Source organism: Amblyomma maculatum, chromosome 1 (assembly GCF_055883805.1).
Source record: "Amblyomma maculatum isolate TAMU_Amacu chromosome 1, ASM5588380v1, whole genome shotgun sequence".
Lineage (NCBI taxonomy): Eukaryota > Metazoa > Arthropoda > Arachnida > Ixodida > Ixodidae > Amblyomma > Amblyomma maculatum.
The window spans coordinates 284,749,246-284,764,789 of NC_139344.1; the positions used below are offsets into that span (position 1 = coordinate 284,749,246).

A 15,544-nucleotide genomic window follows, 5' to 3' on the forward strand; every position below is an offset into this window, starting at 1 on the left:
GCCATCAGATAAAAGCAGACATTCTCGAGCCAAACCTTTAAGAAGCCCCCGAAATGCATGACTGGGTGGCACTACGCATGCCTCGTGCAATGTGCACGTTACTGCCATCGAGTCAGACGTGTGGCTTATGCCATCTATGAAGCGCTTAGAAATGCTTGACTGTTGCGCTGTTCTCAACTGTGGACAAATTTAGTACTGGGGTGAAAAGCGCACCCGTTACAGACCCTACCATTACTTCTATACGCTTCAGCACGATGCGCGAGGCCACTCATACGTCAAATTTTTAAGAATACTTCGTCACCGTCCTTTTAATTAACGCAACAAAACTGGTGCATAATTTTTTTTTTTAAGCTGACAATGCTCGTTGCCTATGTATACAAACAAAATACAGCGCAGTATGCAAGCATATACAGTCAAATCTCGATATAATGAATCCCGCGGGACCACACGAAATCATTCGTTATATTGAAATATTGTTGTAATGAAAAATTTGCGATTATAAGCCAGTGGTCAAACCTAGGTATGAAAATGATGTACCTTGGCAGTAGGCACGTGTGTAGACAGGCAGAACATCAAATGAAAATGTTGCACTAACACCAGAGCTGATTTATTTGAAGAAATAAATTATTTTCTTCTGTCGCGTGCAGCAAACACGACCGTGCACTACATTACACCACTACAGCACATACGCCTTCTACTTTGCGCAACATCCCATTGGATGTGTGATTGCACCAGCAGTGAAAGTACGAATTTTGTCCATGTGCAAAAGAACATCAGAGTTCGAATGACCTCATCTTCAGTGCTCCCTGAAGCTTGAAAATCTTGTCTCGGTCTTTCAAAATGATCGCAGCGGTCCATAGGGCAATGCTCTAGCTGTCTGCAGAGGCCGATTCGCTTTTTTTCCTGCGCCGATTTCTTTCAGTGAAAGCTGCGTTCCTATCTTCTCAGCACTTCACTGGCTGCAATCACTGTCAGGTTTTGCACAAACTTGGAATTAAGATAATCCGAGAAATAAAAAAGTAATGTCCCGCACGCGAGAATGGCACGAACGGCCGACCGTAGAACGGCACCCAACACAGGAAAAAAGGCAGGCGGCTAGGCCTGCTCATTACTGCACAATAAATTGCAGCTTTGTGAAGGCACTAGGAGCTAGCACCAGATATGCTGATGATGATAGGCACAGCCGAGCCATGGCGCATTTTTTTTTCTTTTTGTTCACACGAGAGTTGCGAACTGCAGCGCTGTTAATTTTAGACTAATTCGTTATACTGATGTTCCTAGATTATCCCCTCCGGGCGCTGTGTCCCCGTCCGGGGACGTGAACTTTGCACGCCCTGCTGTGTAAAAGTCGAAGCAAAAATGCCGTTTTGAATCGGCCAGAACAAGCCCCCTAAGCCGCCTTAACGGACAAGTGGCGCCATCTTACGCGAAGTCAGCAAAATGCTGCCGGAAATGCGCGGAAAACATGGATGCCACTACCTTCAACGGAGCTACGAGTAAGTGCTCCTTGTTATGTTTCATTTTTCACTGTTGCGAATTTAGGCTGACCAAAACGTTAGCATATTTTAATGAAAATAAGGTCGCATGAATGTGAAACAACCGCTGTCATCCTTGTTAGAAACGTATTAAGCCTTGCATGCACTTCCGAATGTTTGCGTCCCCGTTCGGAGACACGGCGCCTCAATTCCGTCGTTCTCAAATGCTCCTTTTCGGAGTGTGCGGCCTCGCTCTCACACTAACATGAAGAATATCTCATCTTTTCAGGCATTTCCAAGCACAACGTAGAAAGGAGGAGGTTAGATGACGACACTGCAGAAAATATATTTCGAAGAATTCAAAGCGGCGACATTTCAGACGCAGATCTCTCCGATGACGAACACACCGAGGAAGATACGCAAAATAAGGTAATGATGCCTGTTTTCTGTTTTTGAGGTTTGGAAATAATGTGGTGTTTTGTTTCAGATTTCTGCCACAAATAGCACTGCGCTGAGTGCAGGAGCATCGCCAGGAACTTCAAGCGCGCAGGACAAACAAGTGCCAGATGTGTCGTCGAAGAAGGTGACAACATTCAAATGGGTGGCCCAAGCTTTTCAACCTAACCACACTGACTGCACCTACCAGCCTCAAGGTGGATCAGTGCCAGAGGACCCTATGACATACTTTACGCGGTATTTTTCATCCACACTCTTTCGTGACCTTGCAACTTTCACTAACATGTACGTGCTCCAAAAAGATGGAACTGTGCTGGGAACTTGTGAGGAAGAAATCAAAGTTTTCTGTGGAATCCTCATGCTCATGGGAGTTTTAAAATTTCCGCGGATTCGAATGTACTGGCAAGCCTCAACAAGAATTCCCGCAATAGCTGAAGCCATGACAGCAAAGCGATTTTTTAGAATAAGAGCCGCGCTACACATTACAGACTCCAACGCGTCGCGGGACCCAGCCAGCCAGGACAAGTTTTGGAAAGTGCGCCCTGTAATAGAAGCCATCAGGTCACGGTGCTTTCAGCTGGAACCGTTAGAACACAGTAGTATACATGAGCAGATGGCTCCGTTCACAGGCCGTGTCCCTGCAAAACAGTATGTGAAGGGAAAGCCAAACCCGGAAGGGGTGAAAGTGTTCGTCCGCTGCAGCGCTGATGGCTTAGCTCATGACTTTGAGCTGTACCAAGGTAAGGAAACAGGGACCAGTGCGCAGCATGCACATCTCGGACTTGGCGGGTCAATTGTCATGCATCTTGTCGAGACAATGCCAAAAGAAAAGAACCTGAAGTGTTTCATGGATAATTATTTCACCGCAGTGCTACTGTTCCTGGAGCTGAAAGAAATAGGCATTCTTGCCAGCGGTACAATTCGAGCCAACCGGTTGTTGAAGTGCTGCTTAAAAAGTGACAAAGAAATGAAGAAAGAAGGTCAGGGAAGCATGGATGAGAAGGTTTCTGAGAAAGGAGACATTGCCATTGTGAGATGGCAAGATAATGGAGTCGTGAACATAGCATCCACACAAATTGGAATTGGCAACGTTGGAAAAGTCAAGCGATGGAGCGAGGCAAAAAAGGAACATATTGAAATTGAATGTCCAGAAGTGATTGTGCAGTACAACACGTACATGGGAGGGGTCGATAAAATCGACTTCTTGATGTCACTGTACCCCCTTACAGCAAGAACAAGAAAGTGGCCGGTGAGGGTCATTTCTCACATTCTCTCTTTTGCGCTGTGCAACGGCTGGATTGAATACCTGAGAGACGCCAGTGCAGAGAAACTTGCACAGAAAAGTACTTGGACTTGATGGCCTTTCAAACAGACATTGCGAACAGCCTAATCGCGTTCAACAGAGCACCTCTAAAAAAGCGCGTTTGGCCGAGCAGCTAGTACTCTGAGCCTGTTGCAAAGAAGACTAGCCCGCATTTGCTACCGACTGCAGCCATTAGGTATGATGGCTACAATCACTGGCCGGAGTATGTCAGCACACCGAACTCTCAGCGCTGCCGCCGAGAGGGATGCACAGCAAAGTGCCGGATTCGCTGTCAAAAATGGCAAATTTTTTTGTGCGTGTCGGCTCAGAACAATTGCTTTTACCTTTTTCACACCAAGTAGACACTAAACAGTTGCTTATAAATAAAGCAGCAAATAATTAATCATATTTTGTGCCAGCTGTCACAAGAACACTATCGCAGGCTCTGTTAGTAGTGTGCATTGTTTTTTCTGTATTGAGGCGCTCTGTCCCCGCATGGGGACAGCACAAAATACATTGAAGGAATAAATGTTTTGCTTCAGTTTCTTCAACACTCGTGATTTAAAGCGTGGAGAACACAAAATGGTGTTCATATATTTTTTTTATTGCAAAACATTTTTTGCCGCCTGAAGGGGTTATAGAAGGAAAAATAAAATATGTACGTTATTCTGAAATATACGTTATTTTGAAATTCGTAATTCTGAACAAGTTTTACATTGAAAACATAAGAAATCTGCTGGGGATTTTTTAAAAATCCATTAATTTGAAAAATTCGTTAATGTAGTGTTCGTAGTAACGAGATTTCACTGTACACTTCTGCAATCAGCAATGGGGCAGTTTAAAGATGTAGCACCTACTAAACCATACTATAGGCTGCCAGCTCGGCTTAATCCGTAGTGATGAGGCTTTAAATCCCCATCCTGTAAACTTCTGTCCATGACTGAAAATAGACATGTAAATACTTTATTTATACAACATTTAATTTACGTGGTGAAATGAAACTGAATATGATCAAGTGCTGGAAAACAGAGGTCAAAAAGATTAAGCTAGTGAAGGCAAATGCTGCGCCATTTCGCCATGTACGCCCGCTGACTCAACTCGGCGCCAGCACCGACTGTATTGAGCCCTATGTGGTCTCGCCAGCTGACTCCTCAACTCGGCGCCAGCACCGACTGTATTGAGCCCTATGTGGTCTTCTAAGCTCAGAAGTAGGGCTATTTGCAGCATATTTTGTATTGTGATTTCCTAAACTTGCACTTCAGTCCTATATGCCGGCGTCAAGAGACGAATGATGAACAAACCCTTTAGGCTGTTGATGCAGCATAGCTCATAGTCATAAGGTATACCCGCCCACAGAAAAAAAATTTAAGCAATATTTTCTATACGTTCTCTACCTTCACTTGGCAGAAAAAAAAAGTTTAGCTTTAATTCCTGGATGTTCTGGAATGAAGTGTATTTAATTCAATAGCACTTGTATGCTGCCTAACGTTTTACTATAAGTTGTGTACATGTTGTGGCAGCTGTTTAACTAGTTTGGACTTAACATTTGCAGGTAACGAAGATTTGAAAGAGAAAATACTGAAGAAGTTTAAATCATAGCAACCCCCCTATTCGGCACTGGAAATATGTGGCAATGAAATTTTGTTACAGAAACAAAAAAAAAGCATGATGTAATGAATACGTGCTCACCACCGAAACATTCATCATAAAATTATTATTAAGGAAGTTATTTTTTTGTCCGTATAGTTTGTCCGAAAGCTGTACAAGCGGGTGTATAACTCTCATGGAGCTGCCTTCGAATATTTTTCGAAAGTTGACTTAACACACGCGTTTAAAGGAGTCTTCCTAAGCAGTGTTCTGGGAAGTTTCTCCATGCTTTTATGGGCATATTATCAAAACATATTGCAGCCAGACCGAAGGTATTTCAATCCAGAAAATACATTCGTTCTCTCTGACAGTTTAGAAAATACGTACATTCTCTCTAGCTGTATTAGATAGGCAGCTATTTGTGACGCAGCGGCATCAGCCTTCGCCGTGGCAGTGTATGTGTTCTTTGTTCCCACGCCGCAGCAACCGTGCTGTGAATGCCGGTGGAATTCAAACTTGTGGTGCCATATGAAACCATGTAGACAGCCCTGCCATGCTCGTATGACTGGCGCGCTCTCTCTTCCTTCTTCTCTCTAGCAGCGGCGGTACGTGCTTCGCGGGTTGTCGGCTGCAGCTCTGCTTTCACTCGGAGAATAAACGGTCGATCCACGACATACCTCGCCCTGTCTAGCGGATCTTAGAACAGTCTGCACCTCCGTGTGAGTATGTACACCCTTTTAATGCGGAGAAAGCATCTGTTTTACTCAGAGGGAGGCTACTTCGGTGCATCGACTCTCACACTACCGATTTTGAAGAAGTCTTCATTTCAAGCAAGCCTGAAGTTAATAAACTGGGTTTGTTTATTACGACGAGGCCAGAGGAAACTCTGGTGGAGGTCCGAAGCGATTCTGACGTGCAAATCGATATAATGTGCAAATGGATGTATGGTTTAAGATATATGGTCGTAATGGAGCCGGTTTTGGGAAATATTTGTTGCTTTATTTCCCTGCCATGTTGCTACACTTCCCTTTGGGTGCCAATTTCCTGTTGGGCTGCTTCAGTTGATGCTGCATGCAAGGCTGTGCTGGCCGAACGGTAAGCTATTAATTGTTTTTACCAGTTCAGCATATTAACTGGAAATTAATCATCTTGTCAGTCATTGGCACCTGATATGATTGATAAAATGTGCTTATCTCCTGTTTATGCACGCAGGAAGTCAGAAAGGCTTTTGCTTAAACTCTACTGCACCAAACTGAAAATAAGCCCTCTCCATGAATTTCATTTTCAGCACACTGACTTGGACACACTAACTTTTGTAACAGTGGGCAATTTTACGGCTCACGAAAAGTTTACCCAAGTTGTACATAATATGGTTTCTTATTGTTTTTACTTGCAGATATTTTCTGCGAAAGGGAAGATGGCGATATGCAAGCTGCTCAAGCATACATCGGCAACGGCTGCTGAAAGCTGCTGTCCTTATAACAGAGAGTAAAAGGCGCATGCTAGAAATGCTGGCTTGGCAGACACCTGAAGCTGCCATTAATGCGGCGTCTTCCTACAACCTGGGATCTGCCGACACCTTGTCAATGAACTCAACCGCAGGTTAAGTCCTGGAAATCTGAAAGAATTCTGCCTAGAGTTTTTTCCACTATGTACCACATGAGCACCTAATAAATATTCAGGCAACGAACCATTCTGACTTTTTTGTACGCATTAATAATTTCAGCATGTTGTATAAATATTATTAGGTGCATGTAAAATACCTGCAGAAAAGCGAACTCAACCCTGTGTTTGGCGCATGATGGCCTTAGTTGCCTCTGCGGCTAACACCCATCAAGCAAAAAATTGCCACCAATAAAAACAAACATTCAACAATAATGGGATTGCCTGGATGCCAACGATGCAAAGCCAGTGGACAAGCTTGGGTGGGCTCTGTTAGGCCACCAATAAGGCTAGCTGGATAGCAGTTCTTAAAAGCCAGTGAGTAAGCTTGGTTGCAAGTATTGGATATCCAGTGGCTGGATGTCCATTGTATACCAGCCAGTGGGCATGCTTGGGCATAAGATATTGGGTAGCTGTTGAGTGAGGCTGCATGCCAATAAATAAGCTAGTCTGCCATTGGTGGCCATTGTAGGAAAGCCAGTCTAGTAGATTGAATCAAACCTTGGCATAGGTAGCACCTTAATAAAACGCCATTATTGCACCAATGCTGGAGTCAGTTTTCCCCAATACTGGGCTAATTGCGGCCCACTGAAGGCGTGTTACTTGGGCGGCTTTACATTCGGAGAAACACACAACATTTTTAATCCAAGCTTAGCAATGAGCGTAGCCATGTACATGAAGCTTTTGCTTCACTCCAGGGTTAACCAAAGTTAAACCATCAGCAAATGTTTTTTATTTTGCAATTTTGGTGCGTACATAGTGCATCATCGATCTGCCAGGGGAGCCTTTAGTGAGCATTGTTTAGTAAGGATTTAAGTATCGGATTAGGAATAGAGTTAGAGTGTGGGGCATTGTACCTTTCAGCAAGCCCACCCGCTTGCGTGGCAGCTGCGTTTCCCCTGTCCGTGCCAGTATGTCCCGGTGTCCATATAATTTGAATTTCTATTCCAACTTCCCGCATTCACTTCAGCCTCTTTCTGATGTCCTTGGCCACTGCGTCGTCTGTAGTTGGTGCTGTCAGCTCTGCAATCGCTGCATATGAGTCGGTTAAAATTCGATAGCCATTGAAATTATCTCTTGTGGCTGCAGCTGTAGTAACGGTGTTTATGGCTCCCCATATGGCAAGCAACTCGGCGTGTAAAATTGTTCCAGGTAGGTGGCACGTGTGCTATCCGTTGTGTTGGGGCGCTGGCACACCCACCCATGCCACACTCACCCTTTCATTTCTAATTGTAGCGTCAGTGTGGATCTCTATTGTATTCAGCGGTCTTGTGAGGGCAGTTCTCTATTCTAAAAGGTGCCTAGCCACCCCGTTCTGCCTACTAATAGGTCGTTGTGGCCTTAGTGCAATTACCGGCGTCTCTCACGGGGCTGAAGTGTCTGTCCCCAGGGGCCTCAGAGCAGTGTTGATTCGGTTGTCCCATGCCACGATCTGCTGCCCTTGCGCCGCGTTTTCTAGTCGGGATCGCATTCTTATTTTTGCTTCTCTTACAGTAAAAGCTCGTTAATTCAAATTCCACGGGGCCGCCAGGCCAGTTCGAATTAACCAAAATTCGAACTAATGAAAGTGAGCAAAAATGAAGGCGTTTGATGCCCGGAGGGCACGAAAAACATTTATTTAGCAAAAAAGTCTGTTATCATCTTCTGCTTCTTCTCTCTGAGGGCTACCGTACTCACTCGGTCTTCTAGCATGCGAATGCGACGCAGGGAGTCTTCTTCCCCCTCTTCAAAGCTGAAGAAAAGGCGCGCGACATTCAGCGCTCCCATAACTTCTGCCGCGGATGGACGCACGGGCTCTTGCTCCTCGTCGTCGTCCTCGTCTTCTGCCTCTTCTGGGACAGACTGCTCCCCAACAATTTCAGCGACAATGTCCTCATCACTTAGGGCACCGCACACTGCTGCATCGCTGTCTACTCCAACGTAATCATCAAAACTGACGTCCTGCAGCACAGCACGCACAGCCGCAGGCAGAGGCTCCGGACTCCCATCGTCGCCACTTTCTTTCATACTTCCGGCAGCAAAGCCACAGTGGTGGAAGCAGTTTGCAATTGTGGACGGCGTGACCTGCTCCCATGCACGCACCAACATGTGCATTGCTGTGAGCAATGTGATGGTGCTGGTCTTCTGGTTTCCAGTGCACAAAGTCATGCGCTCGATCATGTGGCGCCTATAGAAACATTTGATGTTTCTGATCACCCCCTGATCCATCGGCTGCAAGGCTGCAGTCGTGTTGGCGGGCAAAAAGACGAGCCTTGTGGCTTTCAGCTCGGCGTCGACTTTGTGTGCCGAGCAATTATCCACAATGAGGAGAACTTGACGCTTCCCTAGCTCCATCCTCCGATCGAATTTCAAGAGCCATTTTTTAAACAATTCGCCCGTCATCCACGCCTTGCTGTTGGCGGAGTATTCCGTCGGCAGCGTCCTAATGTTCTTGAAACATCTAGGCTTATGTGCCTTGCCGACAACAAAAAGAGGGACCTTCTCCGTCCCGGTCATATTAGCGGCGACCAGAACAGTAATCCGCTCTTTGCTTCGCTTGCCGCCAGCGCAGCTGTCCCCTTTAAATGTTACTGTTCTGTCGGGCTGGAGCTTATAAAACAAAGCCGTCTCATCAGCATTGAATATATCATGTGCCGAGTAGCTTTCTAAGTACTGCTGCAGAGCACCGCTTCGCCACGTGGCACAAGTTTCTGCATCCACTTCTTTGGCTTCTCCAGACAACACCCGGAAGACAAGATTATGTCTGTCTCTAAAGCGGTGAAACCATCCTTCGGAGGCGACAAAATCTTCCACATTCAAGCGCAGGGCGAAATCGGCCGCCTTCGCCATGATAATTGGGCCGCTCAGTGGAATGTCAGCGCTTCTCATTTCTTTCACCCACGTGATCACAGCGGTCTCAATTTCCGGATACTTGGCTAGCCGAAGCCTTTTTCTGTTGCTGGCGAAATCTTCGGCTTCATAGGCATCCTCGATGGCCTTCCTATTTCGGACGTACGTCGACAACGTGCTTGGTGGAATCCCGTGCTTTTCGCGATTTCCACTTTGCTGGCCTTCCGTTCATCCACCTCGCGTAAAATAGCCACTTTCTCCTTCACCGTCTTGGCACAGTATTTCCCACGCGAACACATCTCGCGGACACAAGCTCACAACAAGCGGCGTGCAAAACGAGGGCTCACGAAATGCAACACGAAACCGTGGTCGATAACACTAAAACGTCGTTCCTCGAAGGAGTCGCGGCAGGAAAGACTGTTTAGTACTTGTTCCAGCACCCTAGCGGCGCCCCGATGGTTGTGCCATCTATCGTTCTGCCGTGAAAGCTTCCAACGATGGTTTTTAACAGCGCCGCTTGGCGGCGCGCAGTTCAAATTATGGGTGGCGGTACCAATTTTTGAGTGAATTAACGAGCTGTTACGCGCATAGACTTCTATGCACTGCGGACCGGACCACGATGATTATTTCGAATTATCCAAAATTTCGAATTAACGAGTTGTGAATTAACGAGCTTTCACTGTATAATGTTTTGTAGGAGTTGGTATGCTGACCAGCTTAAGTAGCTCTTCATTCCTTGCGTGCTTAGGAAGCCCAGTAATGGTGCGAAGAGTGGCCCTGTGTAGCTTTTCGATGTCTTTAGGGTCACGATGAGAAAACTCATACACAGGTGCCCCGTACAGAATCCAGCCGACAGCAACCGCTCTAGACAGTGTTTGGCACGATTTTTGCCGGGCTCCACCGTACTTGTTTGAAATCCGGCAAATCATATGCAACATCGGAGTCCAATTACGCCGCAATGTACGAATCTATTTACAAAGACTGTTGCAACTAGAAATCTGTGCCCCTAAGATTTTTGTCTGCCCGTTTGCAGACGTGATGTTGTGTTATCCAAGAGGCAGTATAATCTGCTTTCTGGCGTTTGCGGAATTCTTGCAATCTATGCTTATGAGTTGTGTCTTTTCAGGCGAGAGCTGTAGCCCCAATGCTTCTAAGCTGTGAGTAAGGCTGAAGATTGCTGCTTGCAGCTCGGTCTGCATGACCTCTTCATTTGGGCAATCCACTGCTTCTGTCCATATGGTGACATAATCTGCGTAGATGGTGAAGCGGGCCGAAGTGTCTCTCTCGAGCGCTTCTGCTACGCGGGTCATGGCCAGGTTAAATAGCAAAGGGCCGAGGATAGAGCCCTGGGCATGCCCCTATCCAAGTAATAGGTTCTGGGGCTCCATCCCGAAGCTTTGCCAAGCCCAATAGGTCTGCTTTGAAGGAAGCTGCATATCCAATTGTACGCTTTTTGGCTCGGATATCTCTTTGTTAATTCTTTAGGACTACCTGTTGGTTTACATTGTCAAATGCTGGCTCGGATATCTCTTTGTTAATTCTTTAGGACTACCTGTTGGTTTACATTGTCAAATGCTTTGCAAATATCAACCACGAGGATGTAATCTGGTGTCTGTTTACGAGACCTGCGGTTGATTACCCTGCAGAGCAGCCAAAGGCAATCATGCGTGCCCATATTCGGACGGAATCCTGCCTGAGCCGGATGCAACCCAGGCTGTACGTATTCGATATAATGCTGTATTCTTGCGGCTATCATTCGCTCAATCAATTTGCAGATGGTTGACGTGAGAGCTATTGGCCGTAGGTTCTCTGGTTATGATCCTTCCCTGATTTCGGTATGGGGTATATCAATGATAGCTTGAGTGCATCTGGCACCACTCCGGATTCCCATAAATCGTTTATGATAGTTAAGAGCTGATCTTGGGCTTCGTCACCAAGGTTTTTGAGCTCCTGCCATGTTACTTCGTCGTGTCCTGGGGCCGATTTTGGTTTGCCGTGGGCTAGTGCTGCCAATAGCTCGCCAAATGTAAATGGTTTTTCAAGTTCCATCATTGTGTTCTCAATCGTGATTGTTAGCAATGGCGGCGTGAGTATCTCAGAAGCATGCGGGAAGAACGTGTGGATCACCTTTTCCTCGAGTGCAGCTGGGTTCGCGCGCAGGAACAGCTCTGCTAGTAGTGGTGCACATTTCTTTTTCTCCAGCAGGCTTCGTAGAATTCCCCACAGCCTTTTTAAGGCCGAATTCGCGACCGAGCGTCGCACAAGTGCTGAGCCATGCATCTGTCTCGAGCTGTTGTTGGTACACGACAGCAAGCTTAGATTATATGAAGCGACACCAACGCCGGTGTTTGATAACACGAAAGGGCTCACTCGACCACGAGATATTTTTCAACAAAGTAATAACAAACGCAGCTTACACACCACACATACTTGACAAGTGGTTTCTCGGAAGACACGAAACACTCAAACACAACACATGCACCCACTGTCAGGAAGTGTACAGCAGACCTAAAACACCTTATATGGCAATGTCCATTGTTTTCACGAGGAAGAAACGAAATTACGCATATATTCCACACGACGACATTCTATCAAGCACCACAATACAACATTCCATTGCTCCATACAGCAGTGAGAGCGGCCTGCTTCAAATAGTGTGAGAGAGGTCGACTCACAGCGCGAAGATCGGCCGCATGGCAAGCAACAAGCAACAGCTTGAAGAACCGTGATGACGAAGCTACACTCCCATCTCTCCTAACTCTCTAATTGCCGAAACAGCGGCCGAGAGCCATCCCTTTCTTTAAATAAAGGCTTCATTGAATCATTTTGCCATTAACTAATTTGTAATTAAGATACTTTTTCTAATTTACTAATAACTGCCTTTAGACAATAAACGTGATTTGCAAAGTTGGAGACCATCTTGTGAAAACTCCATTCCATTTATTTCCGATAGAAAAATCCTCGTATGTATCTTTTTTCCAAGCTTAAAGAAAGCCCACGAAATACAAAAAATATCACGTGACTAATGCATTCGCGTGCCATAATTGTGCTGCTCTCAATCGCGGTTTCAGTGAAAGAAATTAGCTGCAGCCATAACTCGACAGCCCAGTTCCAGCAGTAGGCTGATATTTTGTAGGCGATGATTGCAGCGAGCACAGTGAGCTCACTGCAACTTGAACTATCACGTGCGCCCACTGCCTGAAGCAGACGAAGAAACCATCGCAGACTTACCGGCCTGCTGCTGCAAGCCATGAAGCCATGGCCGCAGCTGATTTTGCCCACTCAAATCACAGTTGAAAGCGCCACGAATGCACCAGTCACGGGATATTTTTTGTATCGCGGGCTTTCTTTAGAGCTTAGGAAAAAGATATGTGAGGCTTTCTTTATCGGATATAAATGGAATGGGGGTTTCAGAAGGTGCTCTCCAACTTTGCAAATAACATTTATTGTCTAAAGGCAATGCTTATTAAGTTAGATAAATTATCTTAATTACTAATTGGTTAACTACAAAATAAAAAATTGCCTGTGGTGCACCAGATGGCTCGCAGCTGCATACAAGCGGTTTCTCTTGCCTACCTCAAATGTTTTATTTTTTAGTTCCTGGCTAAATTTAGCTTGGACACCTTGTATATAATAGACCCCTAGGTAAAAGTGCAAAAAAAAATAATAATAATAATGTTGGAAAGTAAAAAGGAGCCCATTCCAAGAGTTTGCCTATTATGCATGAACCTTTTTCAATTCTTTAACTACAACCAAAATGAGTCATGACCACTGCTCACAAAGCCTAAACTAATGAACACACTTGGTACCAGTTGACAAAAACCCAGTAACTGAAATGCAGAGCACAGTTTTATCACAATACCAAAGACTACTCACAGGTCCACAACTCTTTCCAACTGTACTGAAGTCGCACCCTACACTTTTTCTGGTAGCAGAGTAGCCGGTGGATTATGCCCAAACACCTCCTGCACAACAGAGACAGTGAGCCAGAGAAAAAGTGAATGGTACAATGCAAATTACATGCTTGCAAGCTCATTTTCAACCATACAAGTAAATAAATACCTGCATCATTCCTACTGACAAAAATAAGTCATTTATTCACTTATCTCATGTAAATTCTAAACATGCACATGCATGCTCAAACAAAAGGGCATTCCAAAGACATATGCCCTTTGAGCAACGGGCCTTTCACACAAGGCAAGACACCAGATGTGGAATTGACAACAGGTTTTCTGTAGAAGTTTTTTGTAGTATTAGTACTAGTATTAGTTTTATTTACCCTTTAAGTTCATACTACCGGGATGGACCCCAGACAAAAAGCTACAGTAAAACAACTTGAAAGTATTTGACACTGTAATCTGCAGCAGCTATTTCAGGTTTAGTTTAGAGGGTTTAACATCCTAAAGAAACTTGGACCAAAAAGGTAATTTTGTGTCAGACCTTTCAGGTTCTATTGCAGAAAAAATTACAATTTGCAGCAAAGCTTCAGACATTACTTCACTTCACTTTGTTACCTTAAAGACCTCATGGTGGTGGTACAGTTGAACCTCGCTACAACGAAACTGACGGGGCGCGCGAAAAATTTCGTTAAAGCGAAATTTCGTTGAGGCAAAAACAGCCCAAAAACACTGTGAGGTTGGACCACATAGTGCCAAAACATCATTTATTTCCAAAGAAGTCGGTCAGCTTCTTCTGCTTCTTTTTTTTTTGCCACGAGTGCAGTGGCGCGACTTTCGCACTCGGTGAACAGTTGCATCGCGACGTCGTCATCGTGAGCACCGAAATCATTGATGCCCAGCATACAGGCATAGCCAAGCGCCTTTTGCTGCAGCATGTTTCCGCTGACCGGCATCTTCTTTGCGCGCACGTCGAGGAACCACGTGTAGAGAGCCTTCTCAAGGTCCTCGTGAGCCACTTGCGTCAGCTTTTTCCGCTTCGCGGATGTCCCCGAAGAAAGAGCTTGCGCTATCGCGTCTTTCGACTTCAAGATCGTTGACAGCGTGCTCTGTGAGATGCCGAAGTCCGCTGCAACATCTCCCTTTTTCCTGCCGCTGGATGCCGCGCTGATAATCCGTGCCTTCTCTTCAAGCGAGAGGAACTTCCGCTTTCTAGATGAAGTCGCCATGCTCGCATTCATTACAGCGCACTAGCAGCACAAGCACGAGTGAAAAAAACTAGGGCAAACGCGCTGCTGTTGCCAGGCTGCTGCGTCCTTTGGCAACGGATTGGTTGCGGCTCTGGATTGGAAGAAAACGGGAGCTTGCCCCCGCGCCTTGTCGCAAGGCAGCCAGCCCGATTGTCATCAACACCAAGCTATGGCGGTGATCATGTGCGTTTCAGTGAGTGGATTAGTTGGGTCCAGCGAATGTTTAGCGAAACAAAGCAGCGTGGGCCTATGGAAGTACATAGATGGGCGGCGATATGCTTGTTTTATTGTAAGATATATTTTTAAATCGAGCTTCGCATAGCAAAAATTTCGTTGAAGCGGAAACGCGCCCCAAAAATGATTCGTTGTGATGAGAAATTTGTTCCATTACTTTGTATAGCAAGCTGACGGGGAATTGGAAATATTTCGTTGAAGCGAAAATTTCGTTGAAGCGACGTTCGTTGTAGCGGGGTTCGACTGTATTACATAAGGGGTGGGAAAACAAAACTTACTGGTTATAGTGATCATGCGATATCATTGAAATGATTACATCAATCGCTTAGAAAACTTGATGGGCAGGAGATTGCAGCTACATTGTGGGAAAGGCCATTCCAGTCCATGGCAGTGCAGAGAAAAAAGGATGTGGAAAAGGTGACGGTGTACAGACTGTAAACCATTGCAGCCTGTACTTAAAGAAAGGGGATAGGCTACATTTTGGCTTTTCAAGCAGGCAGATGCTAACTATCATCACGGTCATATGCAAAAATGTAAAAACTAGAGGTGTGTGAAATAAAATCTTAACATTTTAGTGCGAAGAAGCCATGAATAATAAAAATTGTATATAACATTTTTGAATGATTTCAAACAGTCAAACAAGTGTAGGTAGCTCAAGCAAAAGATACACTTTTTCACAAAACACATCTATGAAGATAAGCAATGATATTGCAAAAAAAAAAAAAAAAATGTCCTTTTACCCATAACCAACATAATTTACAGAATCTGTAAAGTCTACCAGGCATCAAATAAGGGAAGCGGTATCATCTACTAGTTATTGTTATAATCATTATTTTGGAGACAATACCTTCT

At 45.2% G+C, this 15,544-nt stretch overlaps 1 protein-coding gene across 5 annotated transcripts in view; it reads right to left on the reverse strand.

Moving 5' to 3' along the window:
* LOC146206722 (armadillo-like helical domain-containing protein 3) overlaps window positions 1-15,544 on the reverse strand; it is a 73,677-nt gene that overhangs the window by 18,548 nt on the left and 39,585 nt on the right. For all 5 annotated transcript variants that reach the window (XM_084591518.1, XM_084591517.1, XM_084591520.1 and 2 more), the window contains exon 20: window positions 13,189-13,277. In XM_084591518.1, coding sequence (XP_084447644.1) covers window positions 13,189-13,277 — 89 coding nt within the window. The remainder of the gene's footprint in view (window positions 1-13,188; window positions 13,278-15,544) is intronic.